This window comes from Nestor notabilis, unplaced genomic scaffold, assembly GCF_000696875.1.
Source record: "Nestor notabilis isolate BGI_N333 unplaced genomic scaffold, ASM69687v1 scaffold2461, whole genome shotgun sequence".
Lineage (NCBI taxonomy): Eukaryota > Metazoa > Chordata > Aves > Psittaciformes > Psittacidae > Nestor > Nestor notabilis.
The window spans coordinates 193,925-218,561 of NW_009914101.1; the positions used below are offsets into that span (position 1 = coordinate 193,925).

At 40.2% G+C, this 24,637-nt stretch overlaps 1 protein-coding gene across 1 annotated transcript in view; it reads left to right on the plus strand.

Annotated features, from left to right (window-relative positions):
- AFF2 (AF4/FMR2 family, member 2) overlaps window positions 1–24,637 on the plus strand; it is a gene marked incomplete at its 5' end in the record, with an annotated part of 236,281 nt that overhangs the window by 108,007 nt on the left and 103,637 nt on the right. The window contains 3 exons of the mRNA XM_010023482.1: window positions 9,830–9,922; window positions 12,640–12,676; window positions 12,934–12,985. Coding sequence (XP_010021784.1) covers window positions 9,830–9,922; window positions 12,640–12,676; window positions 12,934–12,985 — 182 coding nt within the window. The remainder of the gene's footprint in view (window positions 1–9,829; window positions 9,923–12,639; window positions 12,677–12,933; window positions 12,986–24,637) is intronic.

Here is a 24,637-nt window from a genome sequence, read left to right on the forward strand (position 1 = left end):
AGCTGCTTACCATGTCTTAGTGTCAGACTGCTGTTTTAATGGCGTTACAGTTGAGGTGCTGATCGGACCGTGTAAGACGGAAACACTCAACATTAAAAAGATGTGCTACCCTGGCACACCCGCTCAGGAAAACCCATGCTGCAATACTGCTTGTGTGGTAAGCAGAATAAAAGAGATCTGGCAGAGTCTTGGTTTTGAAGGCAAAAAACCAGCTTTTGTAAAGGATTTCAATGTGTATTGTACACCAGTGTGTGGTAGCTTTATTTCTTTGTATTTGATGAGTAGCAACTTGGAGTCCAATTTTAATAAAAGCAAATCATGGCTTACACAAAAGAATTCGGCTGTAAACTCAAATAAGTTGCCTAACCTGGTTTCTTAATTTTCTCCATATGCTGTTGCAGATAATTGATGCTCCTGTTTTAGGACTAAAGCTGGTGTCTTCTGGCACAAGTTGATGCTGTCAAATTCCTGATGATTTTTTAGACTGTTTCATCTTATTGTCAGGATGTGTTATAAGCTGGTTACATGGGTCTAAAACCTGGAGCACAGTGTAAAACTTGAACAGTTTCTTTGCTAAGCCTAAAGAACAAGAAGTTCTGTAGTTAATAATGCAGTTTTGCTTCATGCTGAATTTGGAGATTTTATTTTTTCATTACCTTAGCGTAAGTGACTTCAGAAATTAAATACATTTTGCAATAAATTACAAGGATAAGGTCTCGTCATGTGACTGAATAATTTACTGTTGTATTTTGTATGAAAAAAGCATGAAATGATTGCATCTGGCAACGTAAAGGAGATGGTGTAATGTATTGTATAAATGTGCACAGTGGAGTGCCTCAGGGTAGGTGCAGTCTTGTTTTGTAACTGTAAATTATAGTTCTTCTCTCCTCTTGGTGTGAGCCCTAAGTTTCAGAGAAGAAAACAGGCAATTCAAGACATGCTTTTTTGCTTGTGAAGCTCAGGATGGATGGAACAAATTACCAGATTCCCTTAAACAAGTGCCAGCAGTGAATAGTTTCAAAACACAGTTGCTTATTTACTTGGAGAAATGTTGCCAATGTTTTTTAAATTGCAAAGATGAAATTATATGTTGGTATTAGTAACTTTTGAAAGAATTAGCTTTTTATTACTTATTGTGCCTTTGTTTATATTATAGTGTTGGACTGCCAGGATGTGATGTTGCATTTAACAGTTCAGTGCATACTTCCTATCTCTTGGGGCCCTCATGAAAATTAGATGTGCCATCCCTGGAGATGGTTACCAACAAGTATCATTTTGAATAAATAAAATCAAAGGGATATGGCTGTGCATCTCAGTGGGGAGTAGAAGCTGCCAAGAACAAGAGGTACTGCATTGGCCATACTGTCCACGGCAAGACCCTGGTACTGTGTACTGGGAAACAAAGTCATTAGTCTAAGAGTCTAATGTCTAAGAGTGACAGATGAAGGATGCCTAGCCTTCTGGAATTTGGTTTAGTACGCCTGACTGCAAGTACCTGAATGTTTATGGGCCTATCATTAACTTTTAGGACTCTTAAAACTGACGTTAGCTGGTGTTAACTGAATATCCAGTTCCAGATGCAGTATTAAATAGATAGGATCTCAGCACTGCTGGGAATTACTAAGTATTGAGGATCAGGATTTTACCCTCATGATTGCTCTGGAGCTCTTGAAGTGCTCTGTGAAAGACACAGCACCAACCACTGTCTATCAGCACCCCAGATGAGTGGGATGAGTCTGACCCATCCTGGCAGTTCCATGTTCCTGACCCATCAATAGGTCTGTCCAGAGGAACAGTTTCATGGAAAAAGGAATACCTCTCATGGCCCATCATCTCGCGTGTGCTTGGCAAAACTTCAGAGCTTCGATCATGTTGTCCTTGCGTGCAGCCATTATGGCCTATCGTTAACAAACCCAAATATTCTGCAAATAGAGAAGATGCCTGCTTGCCTCTCTTGGATGGCAAGAGGAGTTACCTCAGTGTCATTATTCCTGGTCAGTATATGCTTGTCTTGGACACCCTGAGATGGACCCTAAGGAAAATTATCCTGATCCACCTTGGTGAGGAGCATGCAACCTGTTTTACCCTAGGGTCTTGGGAATTAACTATTGCATGCACAGTGTGGACCACTGGGGGCCCAGGATCCAGTAGGGAGCTAAATCATTTGACAGTGTAGACACACTATTATATAGGCTGTGGTTACTTTTAGGATTGTGTTGGACTCGTTAAATTGGAATCCAGTGGTGGGTTCAGCTGCTGTTGCTTCATCACTTAAACAGGAGAAGTTCAGATTAGATATAAGGAAGAAGTTCTTTACAGTGAGGGTGGTGAGGCACTGGAATGGGTTGCCCAAGGAAGTTGTGAATGCTCCAGCCCTGGAGGTGTTCAAGGCCAGGCTGGACAGAGCCTTGGGCGACATAGTTTAGTGTGTGATGTCCCTGCTCATGGCAGGGGGGTTGGAACTATATGATCTTAAGGTACTTTCCAACCCAAACTATTCTATGATTCTATGATCACTTTCCCTCTAAGCTGAGATACCTTCTTACTGTGATGGAGCATTGTTTTTCTTCGCATACACAAGATTGGGTAGAGTAACAAGTACATCAGTCATGATTTGCTATTCTTTTATTGTCTTCTAAATGCTCTAAGCAAAGAATATGAGTAATTAGTTACAAAAGCTACAGTATTAGGAAAAAGTACTGAAAAGTGTGAGGTATACGGGAGTCAGGGAGTATTGAAACGCTCTACAGAAAAAGAAAAATCCTTTGTGGATTTCCAAATGTTAACAAAACAAGGAAGGAAAACATACGTTGTAAAGTTTATAGTCAATTGCCGTTGGCCTCTAAAGTAATTTCTGTATTCATTTTCATTGAATAACACTTTTGTCTGTCCTTTCCCTTCTTGTTAATAGGGAAAGGAATATAAATTTACCATGGGAAGTTAAGGAATGCATCCCATACGCCACTTGAGCATAGGGAACCTGTTCTCATTGATAAAACCCACAAGTTGAACACAGTGTGTTTAGATTGTGGTCAGGGAAATGGTTACTTTTTGTACAATAAACTTTAGTATTTCAATAATAAACTCAAGCTTGTATGCACTGTATTTCCAAATGTCTTTCTTAGTAGGTTTTGGTACAATAGCAAGATAAATTCTAGTATGACAAAGGCATTGCAGATGCTGACACATTGTTCCTCCAAAGCTATATACTGGGCACTAGCCACTTGTAATAACCTTGCTAGAACATTCACATGAGAAAATTTTTTCCTGTCTTAGCATTCATACCAGTAAAACTGACTTTCTCTTGGAGATCATCAAGCCATCAGTGAAAGGGTTTTTGTTTGGGTTGGTTTTTTTCTTTACAGGAGAAAAGGTGTGGTATCCCTTTGATGCTGGAACATGGTAATCAAATACATATCCATGAATGTATCTATCATGTCTGTGTCAATACTGACAAAATCCCTTCCTCAGGAAGCCTTTGGCCCAGTATAAAGCAGGCCACGTTACTGGTCAGGATACTCTCAACTGCTTGTGCAAATTTCCCATTCCTTCCTATGGAATATGAGTGAAAAAAAGCCAACATAGATTTATTGCCTTTGTGTTCATTTAGGCTTTAGTGTCATTTGCATGTACATGTGTAAATATATATCTATATATTCATGCTTTCTTTAGCCTTTTTCCCAAAGATAAAACGGGTTGAGATGTTTTTTAATTCAGTATTCATCACACACATAAAATGTGGCTGCTCCTCATGCATTGCTGCCTTCCTAGCAGAGAGAGTTTGATCAGGTCTGTATAAATGCAGAAACCAGAAAGATTCTGTGAAACAAGACATGCTTTTTATTAAGGTTGCATTGATATAAATAGTTAATAAAACCTTAATAAATCATTAGAAAGTCTTTAATAAATGGTAAATCACTTGGTTATCTTTATTCCATCAAGGCAGTAGGTTGCTTAGCACCAGCTGTAACATCAAGTTTGTGATAACCTTAGAACATCTATTCACCATATATTAATTTTTTCTGAATGCAACTTTAACATACTGTGTAACCAAAAACTGGAGAAAATTTAAAGCAACAGATTTAGCTAAGAGACAAAAGGACTTAGAAGGGCAGTTGGCAGAGGGAATACAATGAATAAGGTCCCTAGCAGCAGTGGCCTCAGACTGCGTTTATTGCTAGCTACGTCTGCAGGGCTGCTCCTCCTGCTCCTCTGGCTGCCCTTTAATGATGTGGGCAAGGTGTCAGTCCTGAATCTGCCTTTGTGAACTCTAATGCCACAGAAGAAAAACACTGGGATTGTTGCTTTCTCATTCTGCCTGTTTGTGGATCTGCTGTCCACAAGAGGGGCAGTCAGGGTAGCGTTTGGCCAAAAGAGATCTAGCAAACTACAGAACAAGAAAAAGGGCTGGGAGGGGTCTTAGAAAGCTCATTATTTACTACATATTCCTGTGGCAATGCAGGAATCAATTCTGACTAAACCATTCCTGACTGATGTGTGCTAATCTCTTCCTAAGTGTGTTCCTCCAAAGATGGAGTTGGTGTAGCTCTCTGGGCAATCGGTTTCAGTGCTGCACGGCCCTTACCTTTAAGAGAGCTTTTTCTTAAGTCTAACTGGAATCTTTCTGGCTGCAGTTTAAGTTCATATCCACCAGAAAACTGGAGAACAGATTATTTTCTCCTTTCTCAATGGCTCTTCTGTAATTAAAGACTGTTCTCATGTCTCCCCTCAATTCTCCCAAGGGAAGTAGCATGAGCCCTGTGTCTTGGGAGACTTCAAATTAGATCAGGCTAAGCAGTTTAGAGTGCACTGTAGGAAGGGAAGGGAAGCTGCCTCAGTAGGAACACAGAGTACACCCGCTAGCTCCTTTTTTCCCATAATGACCTCTTAGAGGCTGGCTCAGCGCTTTTATCTGTATTTAAAAACACTGCACACTTTCTTTTGAACAAGAAGGAGATGAGGAAAAATGAAATACAGAGAAAAATAAATCTCAAAGGTGGCTATTAATTTTAGGGACTGGTTTTGTAAAGCTGTTTACCATCTGCCCCATATCCCCTGTACTCAGGTCTCTCGCACTGACCTTTCCCTTAGAAACTTACAAGTTTAAATCCTTCCCCAGCCCTTTCCTTCCATTTAAATCATGATTTGGCCTTGTACATTTGCAGCCCTTAAAAAGTTTTCTTGGAGTATTTCTATTTTGGGTGATTCATTAGATCACATCTGCATGTGTCTTTCTTAGTTACCTACCTGAGGGCTTTTATAGCTGAAAAAAGCAGACTTAGCTGAAGACACGAGCATGCCTAGCTCCAATAAATAAAGCACATGGAGTCAATTAAAACAATGTTTAAATAATTTTCAGAAAGGAGGATGCTTGATGTTACGACATCGGAGGACCACAGTGACTTTTCAGTCAAAAAACTGTGCAGGTTTACTTTCTCATTTAATCTCCAGGTCTATAAAAAAATGCATGCTTCCACAGCAGTCATCTACCCACTCCAACAGTTAACATGATTTTGGAATTATTTTAAGTCCAAACCATGTGAAAATAAATCCTAACTCAATTTTGTGGGATTACTTTGTTTCCATTAAATTCCTCTTTAAAGCATTTCATATGCTCAGTTTTATTATTGTTGCTTCCAGGAACTTCTAAATACTTCAAAATTTGGATTGATTAAAGTTTTTTAAGTTTTCCTGGAAAAAAAAAAAATAAATGAATGCAATTCCCTGCCTACTTTCACAGGTTTTTACAAACCAAGATGTTTATATATACATCTTAATGGGTGCATACACAACACACAGAGGTTTTGTGTGGTTATTTATAGTAATAACATACTAGAAGGTAGATAGATTTCACAAGTTAAACAAAATAGAGTTTAACAAGTACTTAAAGATGAGGTACCGCCAAAAGAAATCAGGGCATAGCAAAGAATGGTGAAGTCATGTGGATGATGAAACAAATGACATCCTTTCTTCTGATTCTCCAGAGTAATGCGCACGTGCTTAAGGAACAGAGTGGGAGAGAGTTAAGCACAGGGCCGCATCTCTGCAGGATGTGGGGCTGAGGCTTTGACCCTTTGCTGGAACCAGTGCAGTGCCATTTGTGCATGTCATTCTGTAGCTCGGGAGTGCTCTATGTGAGTATAATGCCCAGCTCCGTGGTGGCTGGTGCATTGCTGCCCCTGCATTTTGAAGTGACATTGCTCAGATGAGTAACCTCAAAACTTTCACTATAGTCACTCATGTTCTTTGGTCAGCAGTGCTGTGGCATCTATCTGTAGGTAGATATGTTTCTTTAAGTAACTATGTACTTCCTCAACACTTCACACACAGTGCTTGTTTACATGCTGAGCTTTAAATGCTTGAGTTGTTTTGCGTGTGTGATCATGTTTGGAGTTTTCTATGCAATAATTCTTATTACAGTGATAACCTCAGTGAAATGATTCCATGTAGGTAGCTTGTATGTTTGTAATAGACTTTGGTGCTCATAAGGGCGCTCTGTAAATGCATGGATCGGATAGTCCTGACCTCACTGAAGTTCACTTTTGCCTCTGACCTCAGTGGAGTCAGGATTTCTTACTTTATAATTGCATTTCCTCAGGTAACAGCAGACTTATTTTTCCTTTTCCCGCTGTTTTGTGTTCAGGTGTCTGTGAACAGGGAGGTGACTAGATTTGCTTACACTTCAGCACACCAAGTTGGTACACAGTGGACTTCAGATACATTTTGACAGTGAATATTCTGAGTTATTTGCTGGCATCACCTTCCCATGAATCCTAGGCTCTCTGAATCCAGGCTTTTATGCATGGTCAGGAAGAGACTGAGGTCAAACCTATAATTGCAGTTCTAGAATAGGCTTCATTTCTGCCTTCAATCAGGCTGCCTGTCCCTCTTTTAATTGTGTGATATGGTCTCTGTTTCATTGTTCTGTGATGACGAGATTTGCCACAAAGCAACCTCTATGGCATAGGATTTGGCAGAGGCGTGTAGGATTTGGATTATATTATCTCACAGAAAAGTTAACTGGATGCTTAAATCTTTCTCTGCCTTCCTCTGTGCAGAGCTCAATCAATCAATGCAATATAACACGGGACTTCTCATCATTGCACTGAGCTGCTGCAGCCTCACCCACCAGGAGCAAAGAGCTCTTCATGAGCTGCCTCTCCCTCCTCTTTGTGCAGTGGAAACAAGCCCTGAGCTCCACAGGCAGAAACCCAAAGGCTTTTTCAGGAGTGCAGAGACATCTGCACCCTCCCCTGTCCCTGGGTCATCTACGCAAGGAAGTGGCAAAACTTGGCCCCAGGCTACGTTGTCGTAGCTGTGCAGCCTTTTGGGTCAGGACAGTCCCAAACACAAACACAGGCTGAGTGAAGAAAGGATAGCAGCCCTGAGGAGAAAGGGTGTTGGTCAAGTGCACATTGGGCTTTCCAAAAGCAAATCCTGGGTTGCATCAAAAGGAGCGTGACCAGCAGGTTGAGGAAGGGGATTCTTCCCATCTGTGCCGCTCTCATGAGACCCCCCCTGCAGTCCTGCATCCAGTTCTGGGACCCCCAACACAAGAAGGACATGGACCTGTGGGAGCGAGTCCAGAGGAGGCCACAAAGATACTTCAAGGGCTGGAGCAGCTCTGCTCTGGAGGCAAGCTCAGAGAGCTGGGCTTGTTCAGCCTGGAGAAGACGGAACAGCTTCCAGTCCCTAAAGGGGATGACAAGAAGTCTGGAGAGGGGCTGTACTGACGGGATAGGGGGAATGGTTTTAAACTGACAGAAGGGACGTTTAGATTAGATACTAGGAAGAAGCTTGTCCCTGTGAGGGTGCTGAGGCGCTGGCATAGGTTGCCCAGAGAAGCTGTGGCTGCCCCATCCCTGGCAGTGTTCAAGGCCAGGTTGGACACAGGGGCTTGGAGCAACCTGCTCTAGTGGAAGGTGTCCCTGCCCGTGGCAGGGGTTGGAACTGGATGAGCTTGAAGGACCATTCCAACACAAAACATTCTATGATTCACTGCAACCGTGTCCATGGTGCGCTGTGCTGGTGGAAGCAGCGCAGCAGAGCCCAGCGGAGCTGAGCTGCTGGACCAGCCTCTACCAGGACAAGGTGAGGACTCCTCTCCATAGCGGTCATTCCTGAACTCTGTCCCTTGAGGGGCTCACAAGACCTTGCGGCAGTAGCAGCATTGCTAAGGGTGGAAATTTGATGGGCTTCAGTAAAATACCAGTGCCTAAGAGGAGCCTGGGGGAAGTTTACATGTCCATCTGTCCCACTAACTGAGAACCGTGGTGCATGGTTTTCCTTTCTCTCTCTCCTAACCTCATGTATGACACATAATTTGTGAGGGACAACTGGAGACCTGAAATTTGCCAGCTCTGTCTTCTGTGAATTATACATTAGTACCCAGCTGTAGCCACCCAGGAGATTCTTTAGTCCATATGCACCCACCACACTGCCCTTTTGACAACAGTTACATTATCTTTCATTTATTGTATTATGTTATATTTTTATTTGTGGAGCATTCGCAGTGATTGTCATGTTACTTACAGAAATTTGTGTGCTTGTAAGCTTTGTTATAGCTGGCCCTGGGCTTGACCAGTGAGAAAATGCAGCTGGGAAGCTTAGATTACTGCAGTCAGGATTATGGCCATTGCACACAAAATATCCTAGGTCAGACCCTCTTTTGCTCTTTGTCTCCCTTGTCTCAAGAAAGAATCTGTTCTGAGCTTTGTAGGCAAAGGAAAACAACCAAGGAAAAGATAAAACAGATTGCCAGAGACAAGTATTACTGCCTCTCTGACTATTTATTAAATTAAAAACAAAGATAAGAGAGAATGGAGCAGCATCTACCATAAAACACACTCATTAGAAGGGCATTTACAAGCTCTGCCTAAAACAACACTTGCCGTTTCTCTATTTTACTGACTATCCCCCTGGTCTGAACTTAAGCCCCGATCTGCTCCCACCACGCTCAGTGTGGCGGTGGTTCTAGGACTCAGCATGAAAAAGCAGGGGGTGCACTGTCTCTTCTGCTTGTTCCCATAGCCATGGGCACCCAGGGGGGTTCTTTGAAGATCTTTGGAACCTGAGTGTGCAAATGAAGAACTAACACACTGTACAGAAAAGAGGTGTGTTGCTTAAGTGGTCCGGTAGGCAGGTCTTCACCAGAGACCTGGATTTCCTAGTTAAGTATGGGCTTTCTGTGGAACTCGCTTGCAAATCACCTTACCTCTCAGTCCCTCATTTTAAAATGGAATCAATAGTGCTTTGATGCTGTGACATTGCAAACCACAGTGCCTGCGGCCAGTGCTGTGAGAAGATGCTTTGGAGCATAGGACACTTACACTCTCTTCTACAGCATGCATTATTCATGCTGCAAGCACTCCAGCTTTTTCTTGACTTGCCTCTGATTCGTTTTGCCACTGTGCACTATCGAATAAGGTTGCATTTTGCCACCATGCAATCCTATATAGAGTTGCATCCAGTGCGATGCAGGAGGAGGAGCCCCTTCCTGCTTAGCCTTTGCAGGTACAACCCTATTCTGTACCTGTTGGCTCCTTTCGTGCAGCTTGACAGGCTGACCACAGAGGTGGAGCCGGCTGCCACCTGGTGAAGACACAGATGGCCGTAATTTTCAAGAGTAATTCCTGTCCTCACCCTATTCCCAGGAAATGCTGCCTGTTGGGTAGTCACGGTGGTCATCTGCCAGATAAGGATGGGTGGTGATGCTTCCTTAAGCAATAGCATCTTCACGCCCAGTGGAGAATACATGATAATTTTTTTCCTCTTTTTCTTCTTTATGTATTTGAACTGTTTTCAAAAACATGGTTTGTTTCTTCCCTAGGAGATGACCCATTCCTGGCCTCCTCCTCTTACTGCTATTCACACTCCTGGCAAGGCTGAGCAGACCAAGTTTTCTATCCCAAGCAAGGTACAAGTAGGTTAACCAGTGACCCAATTAACATTCTGTGCTGTGGAGTGTTCTTCACTGGCAAGTTTATTTTTGTAATTGGTTCCATTTTCAAAAATTTCTTAAGACTATTTTTAGTTGGAAATTCCCAATCAGATTGTTGTTACTGGTAGGACAGCTTATTTTAAAGCTGGTGAGTTGCAGTGGAGGCAAAGTGAACTTTATCCCTGTTGTTACAAGAGTCTTTCTACATCAAGTACAATATATTTTATTTGCTTGGTTTTTTCCATTATTGTTTGTGCAACGCAGTGGCTGAAAGGTCATTTTTCCTACTTAGTCATTGATTGCATGATGAGGTTTAGGCTGTACGGTCAAATTACAGTGACTTAAAATGTTCCTGCATGTGAACAGTGCTGTGGCATCTGTGCGCACACTCCAAAGGTACAGCAAGTTGTGCAATGCGCTCCTGAGTGTTGGCCTTGTTAAAAGCACGCGCTCGGCACTTCCCACATCAAAAACACATGCCTGGAGAGTACCTGCAGTTCACCTAACACACAGTGAATCATTTAGTTGTATGATTTGAACATGCCTTTAGCCTAAATTCCGTTGTTGCCTTCTAGCTATGATTCTGGTAGCACTGTTAGAGTTCGAGCCCATACCCAGGGCAGTTACTGCCAGAGGTGTCTTTTGCTGGGAACAGAACAACTGCAAGCTGCTGATGTTCGGGAAAGGCGAGAACTTCCCTAGGGTGAGAAATCTACCCCAGTTTGACATGGAGCTACATCAAGTTTCTTTCTAAAGGCAGGACCTTGGAAAATAGCTTATAAAACTGGTACTACTTGACATTATGGTTCAAGCAATCATACTGTGTTTTAGAAGCTGGAATGTGATTTTCCTCTTACTGATTTTATCTGTTTGGCAGATATTCCCCTGTCTGAAATGCAGCCGCCATACTTAATTGAAAATCTCATGAAATTACTAGTATCTGTGGCTCCTTAAAAAAAACAAAGCCAGTGCCCTGAATGCCTTGTTTTAGTGGAAAATGATTGTCACTGCTCCAGCACTGCCATTGTCACTGCAGTTAACTGCTGCAGCATTAAGCATCAGAAGTCATAATCATGCAGGAGTATAATCCTCATTGCAAACTGGGTTAAAGTCAGTCGAACCTATTTAGAGGAAAGTGGAATCTGAGCTGTGTGCATACAGTGAGCGGGGAGGGGTTTGCCCACTGGAAGTTGTATAAATTTTTTAATTTATACCATTTATTAATTTAGCATTCTGGCTTTGATGGGCCCTACAGAAGCTGGTCAAAGTCCTGCAGACTGTCACTATCCTCACTGGCAGCAGAATAAGCATAGGTTCAGAGAAGCTAAAATTTTGGTTTGCTTTTCTCTTTCTATGAAGTTTGCTTTGAACTTCTAAGATCCACATCAAAGTTAATTTCTGGGCATGTTAAATGTTGATCCTAGAGTTCTTGACCATATCACTTCAATGCAAAATATAAATTAGATTTCTTTTTTTGAGCTCACATTTCAGGAAACAGGCAAGCATATAAATGTTTCCAAGTTTGCTAGTTTTACTTCAAAAAATACAACAGAAATGTCTGTTCAGAACATCACATTAAATCAATTATACCTAGCCAAATTGTAGATCTTAGACATAATGTAGCTAGACTGTGCAGAGATGGGCAGTATTAGAAGTTCTCAATTATTATCTCAACTATTAACAAAAATAGAAACATATATAAAAAAGTGTGATAAAAAGGTGGAACTTACCAGAACAATTTATCCCTTTGACATTCAAATTGAAAGTGCCATGTTTACTCTTAGGACGTGTTTTACTTCACAAGGGACTGACTGACAGCACAGTATAATATTAGGAACTAATAATGCCCTAAGAGGAAGTGCAGTGAGGGCTTTAATGACTTCAGCATTCTACAGAACTAACACTTCCAGCAAAGTAGTGCCTGGCCGTAAGATGAGGTTGTAAATAACACTTTAATTTCAGATGATCAAACTCTGCTTGGAAGGAAAGCTGATTACAATCACTGTGGACTATAAAGCATAGAGAAAAAATAAGCCAGAAAACACCGTGACATTAAGGAAGCAGCTTAGTTGCTGTGAGCCAACAAGAATCTGGGAATTAGCATGCTCAGTGTTGCAAGTCAGATTCTTTGCCGGTTTAAAGTTGTTGTGCTTCCATTGACTTCATTGGATTTGGACCAATTTCCATCAAGTGAAGATCTGTTTCCTGCGTCTTTATCAAATCCTGTGTCACAGTCCAAATAAAAGTAGTGACTATCAATCAAAGGTTACTGTATTTCCAAGTAGTGAGATCAGAAAAAGAAAGGTAGTGGTGCTGAATTAAATGCATAGATGCATTCATGCTGCAGTCTGAATTGTACAGCATGGATGGCTCATACCCACATCCATGACCAAACCCGGAAAAAGCCTGGGACCACTGCAGGTATAAGTCTGTGCAGTGTCTCCATGAAGGGAGTATGCAGATTTACAGCTGCTGCGGACAAGCCCTTGTGTGAACTGTGAAAGGATCCGTCAGTGCTGCTCCGTCTCCACAGTTAATGTTGTCACTGGTGCTGCCTTAACAATCACATGATCCCTTCCCTGTCCCATCTCCTTCCCTGTTTGTGTAATGCCATGCCCTTAATCTAGCAAGCCAAGATATGTCTTACCTTCTTCATCTTACTTAATTAATGCTGACATTTTGTGTGTTCTTCTTTGTAGGACTCCCAACATCTGACCTCAGGATACAATGTACAAAGTAGGTCCTTATCATCTTAGTCCTAACAGTCAGGGTTGGGTATTTTTTTTGCTTTTTCCCTACTTAACATCATTAAAACAAAGGCGAAAAAATTAATTTCTATGGTGCTAAAGCAGATCAGTTCCATTTTTTATTACATGTTATGCATTGTGGCATGTTGTGAAACCAAGTATAATTAGATGGGCTGACAGCTTTGGGTGCATTTTAATTCTACAGTAATCTTTTGACATTTGAAAATGTGTTTCCTTTGTTTGCAGAGTGGAGTGATCCAGCAGGGAAAGTTGCAGCTAAGTCAGTGCCACAAAAGTCGTAAGTATTATTATTTCCAGCTTTAAATCTCATTTTAAATTTATCATAAAGAATGAGCTTATTTCTCCAAAGGTACCTAAAATCTAGCTCTGCTCATAATCTTGTCCTGGTGTTCAGGTGTTCTCAGTAGTCCTTAAAAATTAGCCATAAACCAGTTTTATGTTTTCAGTGCTTATTACTGTTTCTTCTTTTTAAGCATTTGCTAACAGAGGTATGTGTGAAAGATGAGTTTATTAAGCAGAAATAATGCTGATTTTAGTTGTAGAGCTTGCCAAAATTAAATCACTTTTATGCTTCTCTCATCAGATACTAAGCCTCTTACAATAGAAAATGCAACCCAATGAGCAGATGATGCAGGAATTTTAACATTCATACAGTGAGAGTGAAACACATCATACAGAATGATTCTACTAGCTGGTGTTGAAAAGCTGGTCTTCAGTTTCATACTCTTTGAAACAGCTGAAAATCACAGATGATCTATAAATATGACAGTTGAAAATTGTGAGAGCTAATTCTCCATTGTGTTAAACCATTTTTCTTTGGTGCTAAGGCTGCAATAATGTAGCAGTGAGTTGAGACTGAACTAGTTTTTTCCTTTTACCCCAGGACCTCAAAGTAATTTACAAACAAGAATTAAATAATAACTTTGAAAAGTAGGTTGTTGGTTATGAAAATGTGTGGGTCTGATTTTAGTTCAAATCTGCTTTTTTTTTTAACGTTCAAGCACTTTCAACCACTGAATGCAGAACTGCACCAGCTTAACTGACATTTGTATAAATACAATATGTTCATTTAAAATTACTGCAAAATTATTCTAGTGGTTCCCCTCAATTTACCAAAGATGCAATTTTAAGTAAATCCCTGTAGGGGAAGTAAAATCAGTGCAGAGATACCTACATACATTTTTAAAGTGAATGTAAATGTATTGATTCTTTGTGCAAGCTTATGTATAGGAAAGGACTTGTTGGAGTTCAGTGATTTGTCTGTGACCATATAAGAAATGCAGGACTAGACTAGATCTAGATGCCAAATCCATTAATGTACTTACCAGGTTCTGAAGATCCAGTTCTTTACTCACATACTGAAGTCATGCAAGTGCTCATTCAAATAAAGTTTGTTGAGTGAAGCTTTAAAAATTACGGTTAAACAAACAATTAGATTTTAAAGTGGAATGTTTTTTTCTTCAGATTGAGAATTGGCTGGGAATGCTAATGATAAGTAGATTAATTTGCATGAATAGCATTTGTTTGTGAAACTTAGGAACAAATTAGATTTTGCCCTTTGCTATTCGATTTTTTCCAGTAGTGGCTTTCTTTTCTTTTTTTTTTTTTTTAAAGACTCTAGCCAACTATACCCACTGTTCCTGGTAACAGAATGGGTGCATTCATGTGTTGGAACATCTAAGCAATCCAAACCTAACATCAAGCATGTTCCGTAGTATAAAAAAAGTAAAAAAAAATATTATTATACCTTAAAATTATTTTTCTCCTAAAGCAAGTGAATTTGGATTCCACTGTGAAAAATATTTTAGTGTGTATACCATAAAATACAATATTTCAATAGTTTGTAACCAACAGTAATAGACTTGTCAATCATGGTTTATAGTTATAAGCTGAATTTCAAAAGAACAGTGCTTCAGAGCTCAGTGGTATATAGTGCATTTAATGGGACCAAAGCTCTCTATAGGAAGCCTGATATAAAACCCGAAGACACTGAGTACATTTTATGAACCAGTTGCTCTCTGTTCTGCTGCTTGATCTAAAGTTCCAGTACTATCAATCAGATTTCTGCTGCAATGAACTGCCTTCTTATGGTAGGTGATAGATTTTACACATGAGAGATCAGAGCTGCAATAAAGCTACTTTTATTTTTAGCTTCCAAATGAAGATCAGCTCACCCATTACTATCACTTTTTCTCTTTTACTGCAGAAAAATTGTTAAGGCAGCTTCTAAGAATTTCCATAGGGCTTTGGGAGGTTAGAAGGCAGTCCACTGTGAGACTTGGGATTACGAGGCCAATTTGTTTCTTTAGATCTGCGTGTGCAGTCACCGCCACTTTCACTGGGAATTACAGTACTTGAGGACATAATGAAATTAAAGCAAAGAGTGGGGCAGAAAGATGTAATGGTATCAAGTAGAGCCGGATAGTGCGATCCAAATAAACCCTAGTAGATTGACAGCCCCTGCAGTCATTGTGTATTTTAATAATATAGTATTTATCAGATTGCAGTTGCATTAAGAAGGATTTAATCTTTCTAACATTGGTTGGTTTCAGGAATATTGGAGTATATGAGTGAAATTGCAGTCCATCTTATCCCCAGTAACATTTGTTGCTGCACTGTCAACCCCACAGCATGGTCTTACTAACTTCAAAACTGTATTGCCTACCAATTCCTTATGTGTTTTGTCAATGGGATCTGTTATCTCTATTTCAGTTTGATCAAATCTGACTGAATTTGGGTTTGTTCATCTGTATGCTTTGTTGAAGACCTTTTAACTTGGACATACTTCTATATATTCCCCAACTTTTATAGGTTTACGTGCAATTAAAGTGAAACTTAAGTTATATTTTCCATTTACATTGGTCCTAGTGACAGTCTTATGGATGCCATTGGCTTTGTTAGAAATCCATAGAAATTGGCTGTAATGTGCTTGCATTTACCATGGTCACTGAGTTATACCATGACCAGCTGAGCAATGCATGGAGAAGAAAGATACTTTACTAGGATATATTCTGCTCCAGAATAAGAATATAGGCAGCTAAGCTGCCTGTATGTCATTACAGAGTTCAGGTGTAGAAATATTGGCATCATGGAAGATCATGCCAAAGAGATGTATGGTCTTTGCAAGATAAGCTTTCAGGTCCGTGCTTTTAGGGGGCAGAATGGAGGCAACATACTGCAAGGTAGATTAATTGACCAGCATCTTGATGTTGTAGAGGAATGCAAGATGCATGACTTCTTTCTTGTCTAAGCAAAGCTTTCTAAAACACAAATTTCATGCTTTTTATACTATTTCAGTGTCTTCTATTACATCCACATGCTGGAGAATCCAAATCCCCAGTGCTTTGCAGCAGGTAAAATAGAGGGTAGCATGATTGGCATTGTGTTAAATTCTGCACCTATGTTGCACATGTAACTAACCTCAGATCCTAATTTCTACTCAAAAATCTTGAAAATAAGATTTTGAACGTTGATGTGCACACACTTGTGTATACAGTGGTGAATTTTTATAGCTGAAATCAGGTTATGTAAAACTACAGCACTTGCCTTCCCTTTTTTTAAATTTCAAGTTCACTGTATATCTCCACTGGGTATTACGTGGTCAGCTTTCAGCCAGTCTACTCTGACTAGTTTATTATGAAGCATAGCAAGCAGGAACAGATAAGGTGCAACTAATTGCACTGAGAAGGATTTTCTGTCAACTTCCATGAATTTGAGGGTACGAACTGAGCTTGTGACTTGGGTTTCTGTTATATAATTACCATTGCAAGTATGTCATCCGCAAACACGCAGCCCTTTTGTTCTGTTTTGGTTGTTAGCATTTGGCCTCTGTCCAGTTGGAAACTACCCAGAACCTTTTTAATCAAGCACATCCTGTGTTTTGAAATCATACTGCAGTGTAGTCTTGAGTAGTTTCCATAAAAGCCTAGCTAAAAAGAAGAATGTAATCATAATGGTATTCTTCCCCTGTCATAAAATTACTTCCTATACTTACTGTATTAATACAGTATTAAAAGGCCCTTCTCATGGGCTCAGTGAACTACCGGAAACCATTAAAAACTTAGAGCAGCAAATTTTTGAGGATCAGACAAAACCAAGTTACTTTATAGAGTTTTTGTTAACCATCATACTTACTGATGCACAACTTGTGTGGGGGCTAGAGAACAGCTAAATACAGTGGGCTTGAGAACGAAACAAGCAGCTAAAACTCTTTATGTGATATTTCAGCAAGGGTTTTTCAAAGGGGGCTCGCCACTGGTTTCAGTTGAGTCAGGATTTCACTTCATGGTTCTAAAAAATTTTCGGTAAATGCCAGTACTTTTCTAATTCCAAAGATTATCATAATACCTGATGGAAGCCTGTTTGAAAATGGAAATGTGCTTCTTGACATCTAGCTGCTTTTCAGAAGTATCTAATGGCTTTTTGGAAGTTCTCCACTGTGTCAGGGACAGCCACCTGGGAGCATGGAAAACAAAATTTGGCAGCATGTTCAAGCAATGAATTAAAGGTAATTCACGGTTTGAAATGAATCAGCATGAGGTCCTTATGAAGAGTAATCAGACATCAAGAGGATTTTACACCAAGGATCATATACTGGATAATGCGACAACAAGTAACATTGTTGTTCAGAACATTCAAATCAAGAAGCACTGATGAATTCTTAACCTTGAAAGGAATCAGTTTCAAAAAACTGGGATTCATTCAATGTTGATGCATCATTTCCAGTTCAATCCCATGAACCAAAAGTGTAAAATTCATCCCCAACTGGAATAGGAAGAATGTTTCCATGTATGTAGCAAACTCTGTGTCTGAGTTCCAGTCACAACCCAGCCCAAGTGTAAGACACTGCAGAAGATGAAATTTTAGTATTCCTAATTACAGCTTTTAACTGATCATATGAAAGCACAAGAGTGTCAATTGATCCCCAGTGCTGATAGCCTGCTTGCTTTCATTGCGTATGTTCATTTTCACTTAGTGAGTGTGGCAAGCTTTGATCGCTAGACTTAAGTACTGCCTGTTTGTTAAAAGTAGGAAGTTCCAAAGATATTCCCTCTGGGTAAGCTGGGAAAGTCATGAATACAAGGGACTTTCACTGCCATGTACAAATTACGATAAGTGAAACAACAGTGGCATGTAATTGGAACTCCATTAATCTTAAGAGAGCTCCAGTGCACCATATTAAAGGGACAAATAGCAAATGAAAATAGAAGGGTCTGTTTTGATAAGATGTCATTCATCTTTCATATTTACTGTTTTGTTACTCAGAAGTTTGCTTTTCATCCTTCTGCCTCATAAGTTCTTGGGTTTGAAGCAATGGTAGTCAGTAAAGATTATATCGTTTTGTCCCTCTCTGCTGCAGGCTTTTCCTTTGAGCAAAGTACTAAGTAATTGGCAGTAAAACATACAAGCAATTCCTATGGACAGTTGCCTGTAGAAGCAAACTTGCAAAGTATTTCAGCTGCTGTGAAATATGTTAAAATCCAGTGCTGTAATTAAAAGCCCTGTATCCTTGAAGATAAGCCCATTATTCAAAATAATTTCTAAATTAGACTTTTAATTTGTTTTCATTAGTCAGCTGGCTCACATACAGCTTAACCTCCCTGTCAAAATAGTTACTTCCTAATACATTCTTTTCCATGATCTCTTTTTCCTGACATGTTTATAAATCAGTTTAAAAGATTGTGGGAATGGAACTAAATTAATTCTCTTATATTTTGCTGATCGATGTTGAATAATTTTTCTTGACAATCAGAGACTTACATAATTACTGCCTTTAAGAACACCTGAAACAAGCTAACCAACTGCATTCTTGCCAGCGTTGCTGATTGCAACTCAAGTGAGCACTGAACCATTTGAATTTCCTCTGACTCTGTATAACCCCCCACTAAAATTCAATGTTTATTTGCCCTAACTAATGAGTAGCAGTTGAAATACTTTGTTCTCAAGTATGATGCACAACTGCATCACCGCAAAACGTATGCAGCCACTGAACTGCAACCTTTGAAGAGTCAGAATAATAGAGACAGGTAAAATGACACGTTTGGATTTGGGATGTATTTCCCTGTCCACTGTGTATCAGTTCCCATTTTGGAAACTGGTTATACTGCAAATCTGCCACAGGTTTCCCTGTATTTAAAGAGCTTTTCTACAGGAAGTAGCATATGTTGGACCTTCATGTCTTTAGGCCAGTCTCAAACCGCCCTCTCACTTTACATTTCTGTGGGATGGAATCACTTCCGAATTTCAGTGCAACCTCAGATGTTCATTTTAAAAAGCAGATGTACTTGGTAAATCTGAAAATGTAAGTCAGGATAGAGCAGAGGAAGCTACCACACTCTACCTCTCCCACCTGTTTGTTCTGTGAGCTGCACACTTGCTGCTAAAATGCATAAAAACTAACTGCTTGCTTGGCTTTCGGGCCACCATCATTTGGACCTCACCCTACTCCCTTTTGTCTTATCTCTGACCTGTCAGTAAATGTCAGGTTCAGAGCCAAACCATTTCTCTCTCTGGCTTCTAATTCCTGCCGCTCTTTGCTCTATCTTACTGTGGTATCTTACTGTCTTTGTAGTCTGAGAACTGAGAAAGTTGTCACCCAGATTCATCTGCACCATGCTGCAGAATAGTCGTAATCAGAAATGAGTGATAACCTTGAAAGAGAGATTTTGCCAGGAATTTTGGCATTCATTATACCAGAGTGAGCGTGAAACTCCCAATTTGTGTCCTAAATATCCTAGGTAAGACTAACGGCCACTTTTCTTAATATCACAACCTAATCCTTTGCATCTTTCCTCTGAATCCCTCTGACAACCCCAATAATCCACCACATTTTTCTCAGCTTTACACTCTCCATCCAGAGGAACTTATATTGCTACCATTATCCTTTGGGCTGAGGGCTCAGCAGGCCTCCAAAGCCTATCAATTTTCTGACCAGAGGGCTTATTTTTTATGAAGTGAAGTTCTCACAACACCCCATGGGGCCAGGCCATGCTCACTGTGTTATTCTATGTCTTGGATAGCCCTTGGAGCCACAGATTCAGAATAGCTTTACCTTACAGATAGATCCTCCCAAACAGTGAAAAAGGGAAATATTCCCCACTGCTGGGATAATTACTGTTCTAAATTCCTGGAGGAATGGCTGCTTCCCTCACTTGTGTCCATGCATCTCAGAAAAATGCATTGTGAGGCTTCCTAGTGTTGTAACTGCAGCTTCCCAAAAACATGGTACAGCTCTGGAGGAGGAGGGAGATGTCTGTAGCCTTACTCCAGTAGGCTTAATTAAAATCCATGTTATGGAAAACACGGGAGGGGGCCTAGAGAATTGGCAAATAGTGATTTCCTAATTTCAGGAAGCATTTTACCCTGCAAGATATAAATAGTAAACAAGATCTGAAGGTAGTTTAGCTTTCAGGAAATCGTCCCTTACTGGAAAGTCTTGTTTAGTCAAAATGCTTCACAAAAAGATCTTTAAAGAAAGATGCTGACTCATGTGCCTCAGAGTGACAAGAAAGACTGAAATGCAGCTGTCGGGCTCATCTGAGGCTGCAAAAGTAGTAAATACCTCCAGTAATGAGAGATTGCTTTCATAGCTCTTTACTTGGTAGACTCTGCTGCGGTGTTGGCTTTTGGGGTCTCCCTGGTAAATTACATGTATGTAACTGCTTTAAGGACATCTCTGTGCTTTTCTGCAGAGAGGAGTGCGAATCAGTGCTGCCCATATTCGATTTAGCATGAATTTCAATAGTTCCAGACAAATTTGAAAGCCTATAGAAATCATATGGCTTCGAGTCTGGCTGGGTGCTAGACTGGAATTTTTTGTTAGGTCAGACCTTTATCTCAGCTTCTTTTTGTGGCTCTTTATGGGAAGATTGGAGAGGAACTGAAACTGGTGACCTCTCTTGACCTTTAGTACTGGATTAAAATTCCAACTTGCTGCCATGGCAACGGGGCCTTGAAAATTAGATCCTGACAGAAGCAGGGAGAAACTTAAAACTGCAACTGCCGCACGGAACTGAAGAAAGGTTGCTTACAATTGTCAGTGACAGGCGCTTAATTGAAATAATGTGCCTTCCCCTGTGCTTAAAAAAGTAAGAAAGAGAGAAATGAAAAAAAAATAAATCAGAACAAATCAACAAAACCCAGGAAACCTGTCTGCAAATTTTTTAGGCAAAAATCTGTTGCAGTTCAGAGTACTCTGATATTAGAGGTGGCAGCAAGCGAACCTGCATGGTGAGGAGGGAGCTAGACATGCACTCACAAAGGTCTAAACCACCCAGACCAGACCAGTAGCAGGAGCCAGACAGTGGCCAGAGTTAAATCACAGGTTATTATTTTCCCCTTTAACCTGACACCAGGGATCAAAAGAGACATCACAGTGTCACGTCTGACTCCCAGGATCCATGCAATTATCTGTCCTGTAGATGTAAAGGGATAAACATAAGCTAGATAGTGCTATTTCAGATCAAGTGTGATAAAAGTTACTCATTTTCCAATCTAATCAATGCAGCAGTCAGAGGGAGATAATAGTGCAAGTCCTTCACTGCTAAATGAGGTTAAGTTGTTTTTTCCCCATGGAGAGCAGAATGCAGCTGCAACCTGAAGGAAGAAGTTGCTGAGGGTCACATAAAGGATTTCCTGTTTTTTTCCAGTTTATCCAGGAATCCCTGTTGTCCCAAAATAAAATAACTTGGAAGATCACGTTGCCACACCTTCTCATGTTAATCTGTGCCTTTCCCTAAACACCTGAGTGTCCCGAGGATGCTGTGAGGGCTGTGCTCCCCTTCCCAAGGTGAGGAAGGACCAGAATGATCCCCCCATCACACAGGGGGATGCTGCCTCCTAGCAGCCACTAGCCCCTGTTTCTAAAGGCCCTGCAGAGATTGTTGTCATCTTCGCACACAAAAAAAAAACCCCAGAAATCATGTATAGATTTTACATATCAGATATAGGAGGTTTCTTAATGGATAAATAGATACCTTTGAATTAGATGCGCTGTACAGTTAGGTAACTGCTGCAGAATCAGATTGCATCATAAGTACTATATATGGAAAATATAACAGCTACAGGTAGACAGCATTAAAGTTTTGGAAGAAATAGTTTTGTCAAAACTTAGTGTCGAAATTTAATGCAAAATCCCAAGACCATGTTCGGAGTCTTAAACTTCAGGTAGAAGGTGTGCACAGAAAAATATATTTTGTTTTCTTTAGACTGTACAACCAAAGTATTCGATTGTTATGTATTGGTGTATTGTATCGGTGTATTATATTGTTATAATATAATACAATATAATACAATATAATATATCAGAGGAAATATTACAGATGTTCAAACCCACAAAATTTTGGGTAATGTGTTTTGTGTCATTCACTGCATTGTTTAACGGTAATATTTATTGACAGTACTGTCCATTATCAGGCCGGGTAAGCATTAGGCAAATGCAGGCTGCATTGAAATAATGTGTTGTATCATCCTAACAAAGCACTGATTTCTGGAGTAGACTGTTGACTTGATACATGGCAGAAAGTGGGTGAATGGGTGAGTAGATGAGCAGTTTCCTAACAAAGGAAAATAAAATCCACTTCATTTCTCAGGCCCTCAGTTATGTGCTTCAGTAACGTCAGACAGTTAAAAATAGAGGCCATTATTTGAAATTTCAAGTGTCAAATTGATTTCTAGAGTAAGTTGGTTATTTCAGAGGAGTTGCTGTCAGAAATGGATTCGGCCCGTCTTGTTGTACACTTGCCACTGTTACCGTTTCCTGCAAAGCACCACTAATTCAGCCTTAATTACTGTCAGACTGGACTGTGGAGCCCTCGAGTATCTGGCAATAAACTTGTGTTTTGCTGGGAGGAAGGCAAAGAAACATTTAAATGGATTTTTAAAATAAGCATGAAATCTCTGAAGATGTACTGTTGTAGTGTGTGCCGTATATCAAAATATATAAGCATCTAGTTGTAACAATGGCTTTGTAAACACATTACTGAGCAAACTATGAAAAGTAATCCACCAAGGGGCTGTTTCCCTAAGTCATAAGCACAAAGTTAAGAGACCAGTGCTATAAAGTAGATATGTGCTGTTAAAAAATCCTTCCTTTTATGTGAGGCTATTTTGTGTTAAGCCCAATAGATGATTCCTTTTTTATTTTTAGATGCATATCTTTTAATGCTTGGAAATATTTGTGTTTAAGGCAGAAGTGAGCCATCCTCAGAAAAGCCATAAATAATTCATTAATACGGGAACATGGGGCAAACAGTGCTTAAGGGTGTCATGGATGTGCCCACATGAAGCTGACATGGGCAGAGTGCAGTAGTGCACACAGTCCTACTGCAGTTAAGGGCTAGCTTTTTGTGGAGTTACAGTCTTGCAGTGTATAATGAGAAGAGCCTTCAGCACTGTCATTCCTTTCAGCAGCCTGCAGGCATGGCCTGGGGGGCGGTTGGAGCCCCCTCCTGGGGCATGCAGGGCTCCCAAGCCCTGCGGTGCCTGGGTGAGCTTTCAGCTGCTCCAGGGCAGCCACACTGCGGCAGGGCTGTAGGCTGCTTACCCAGGAGGAGCACAGTGTCTTACAGCCACTTTGGAGGCCACAGTTTCCAGCTGATCTTGGCACAGCTGTCAGTCAGATGTGCGTATCACTTGCCTCCATGTCCCCACCCCAAACCAGAGCAGCCTGCTGCAGAATAGAAAAGGCAGGAGGTAAACCATGCTACGGTATGAATAGTTCTGATCTCTGGTTGTCATCTTGCCTCGTCCCTGGCTGAGGAGCCCTTCCCACCATACAGCATTCATGGACAATGTCAAGAAGGAAAGGGAGATCACAACCAGGGGATTATCTGAATTCTGGGTTGATTAAGCTCTTCTGCATTTAGCCATCATGTCTTCTTTCAAGGCAAACCTTAGGGTTCATGGTGACTGCAGGGGAGTTTGCTCAGATAGTCTGCAGCTCACTCTCAGAGGGATTTTATTCAGGAAATTGCAAAACTTGAGTAAGAAAAGGTGTTAAGTGAATTATATACGAACTGGATATGGACTTAATCTGCCGTAGCCAAAAACCAGTAAAAGCTCACATATTGCCAATTGCTGACATTTCTTGCAGTTTTGTAAATTGTGCAGCTATGCAAACACTGAACTAAAAATCCAGTATCACCTTCCTTCTGCAAAATGCAGAACTTCCCATGCTATTTTGCTTTAGCCAAAGTATTACATACTATTCTTACTATTATTAATTGACTCTTGTGAATTAAAAAGAATCGGCTACACAAGGATTGATACTGGTTGGATTCTTGGAAGTGTATGGTACACAGTTCAGGCTGATTAACACCACTGAAAGAGCATTCATTGATTTTGTTTGCTTTGTCTTTGTTGAAAAAGTTCCTATTTAGCGGATTGGAGAAAATTTATGTAGTTGAAATCTCAGATCTGACTGGTCGTGGTAATGGGAGATTGAGACTTTTCAAAAGAAAGAGCAATATACCTTGTTATAAAGATTTTGCAGGCCATTTATTAGTATAACGATACGGTGTTTTATCATTTTTGTGTTTTTAGAGACTGAAGGCTTTAATAAACAGCTGTTGTTCATCTGTAGCAAGTTTTTAAAACATCTATTCTGGTAGATAAAATTACTTCACATGTATTCGACGGAACATGCACCATGCGTCACATTAAAAAAAGAATAAAGCAAACACAATGAATCTGTTAAATCGTAATGGCTCCCAATCGTGACAAATTTGCAGATTAAAGCTCATTGAATACACATTTAAATGACAAATGATAATGGCTTGGAAAGAGTCATTATGATCTATTTCATCAATAATCCACATTTTTTGCCTTGTAACTACACCAAGGATGAACATAATGGATACTGTCTGATGAAAAAAATATTTTGTTTATGAAAGAGGATCAGAGAAAAGAAATTCTCAGATTAACAAATTTA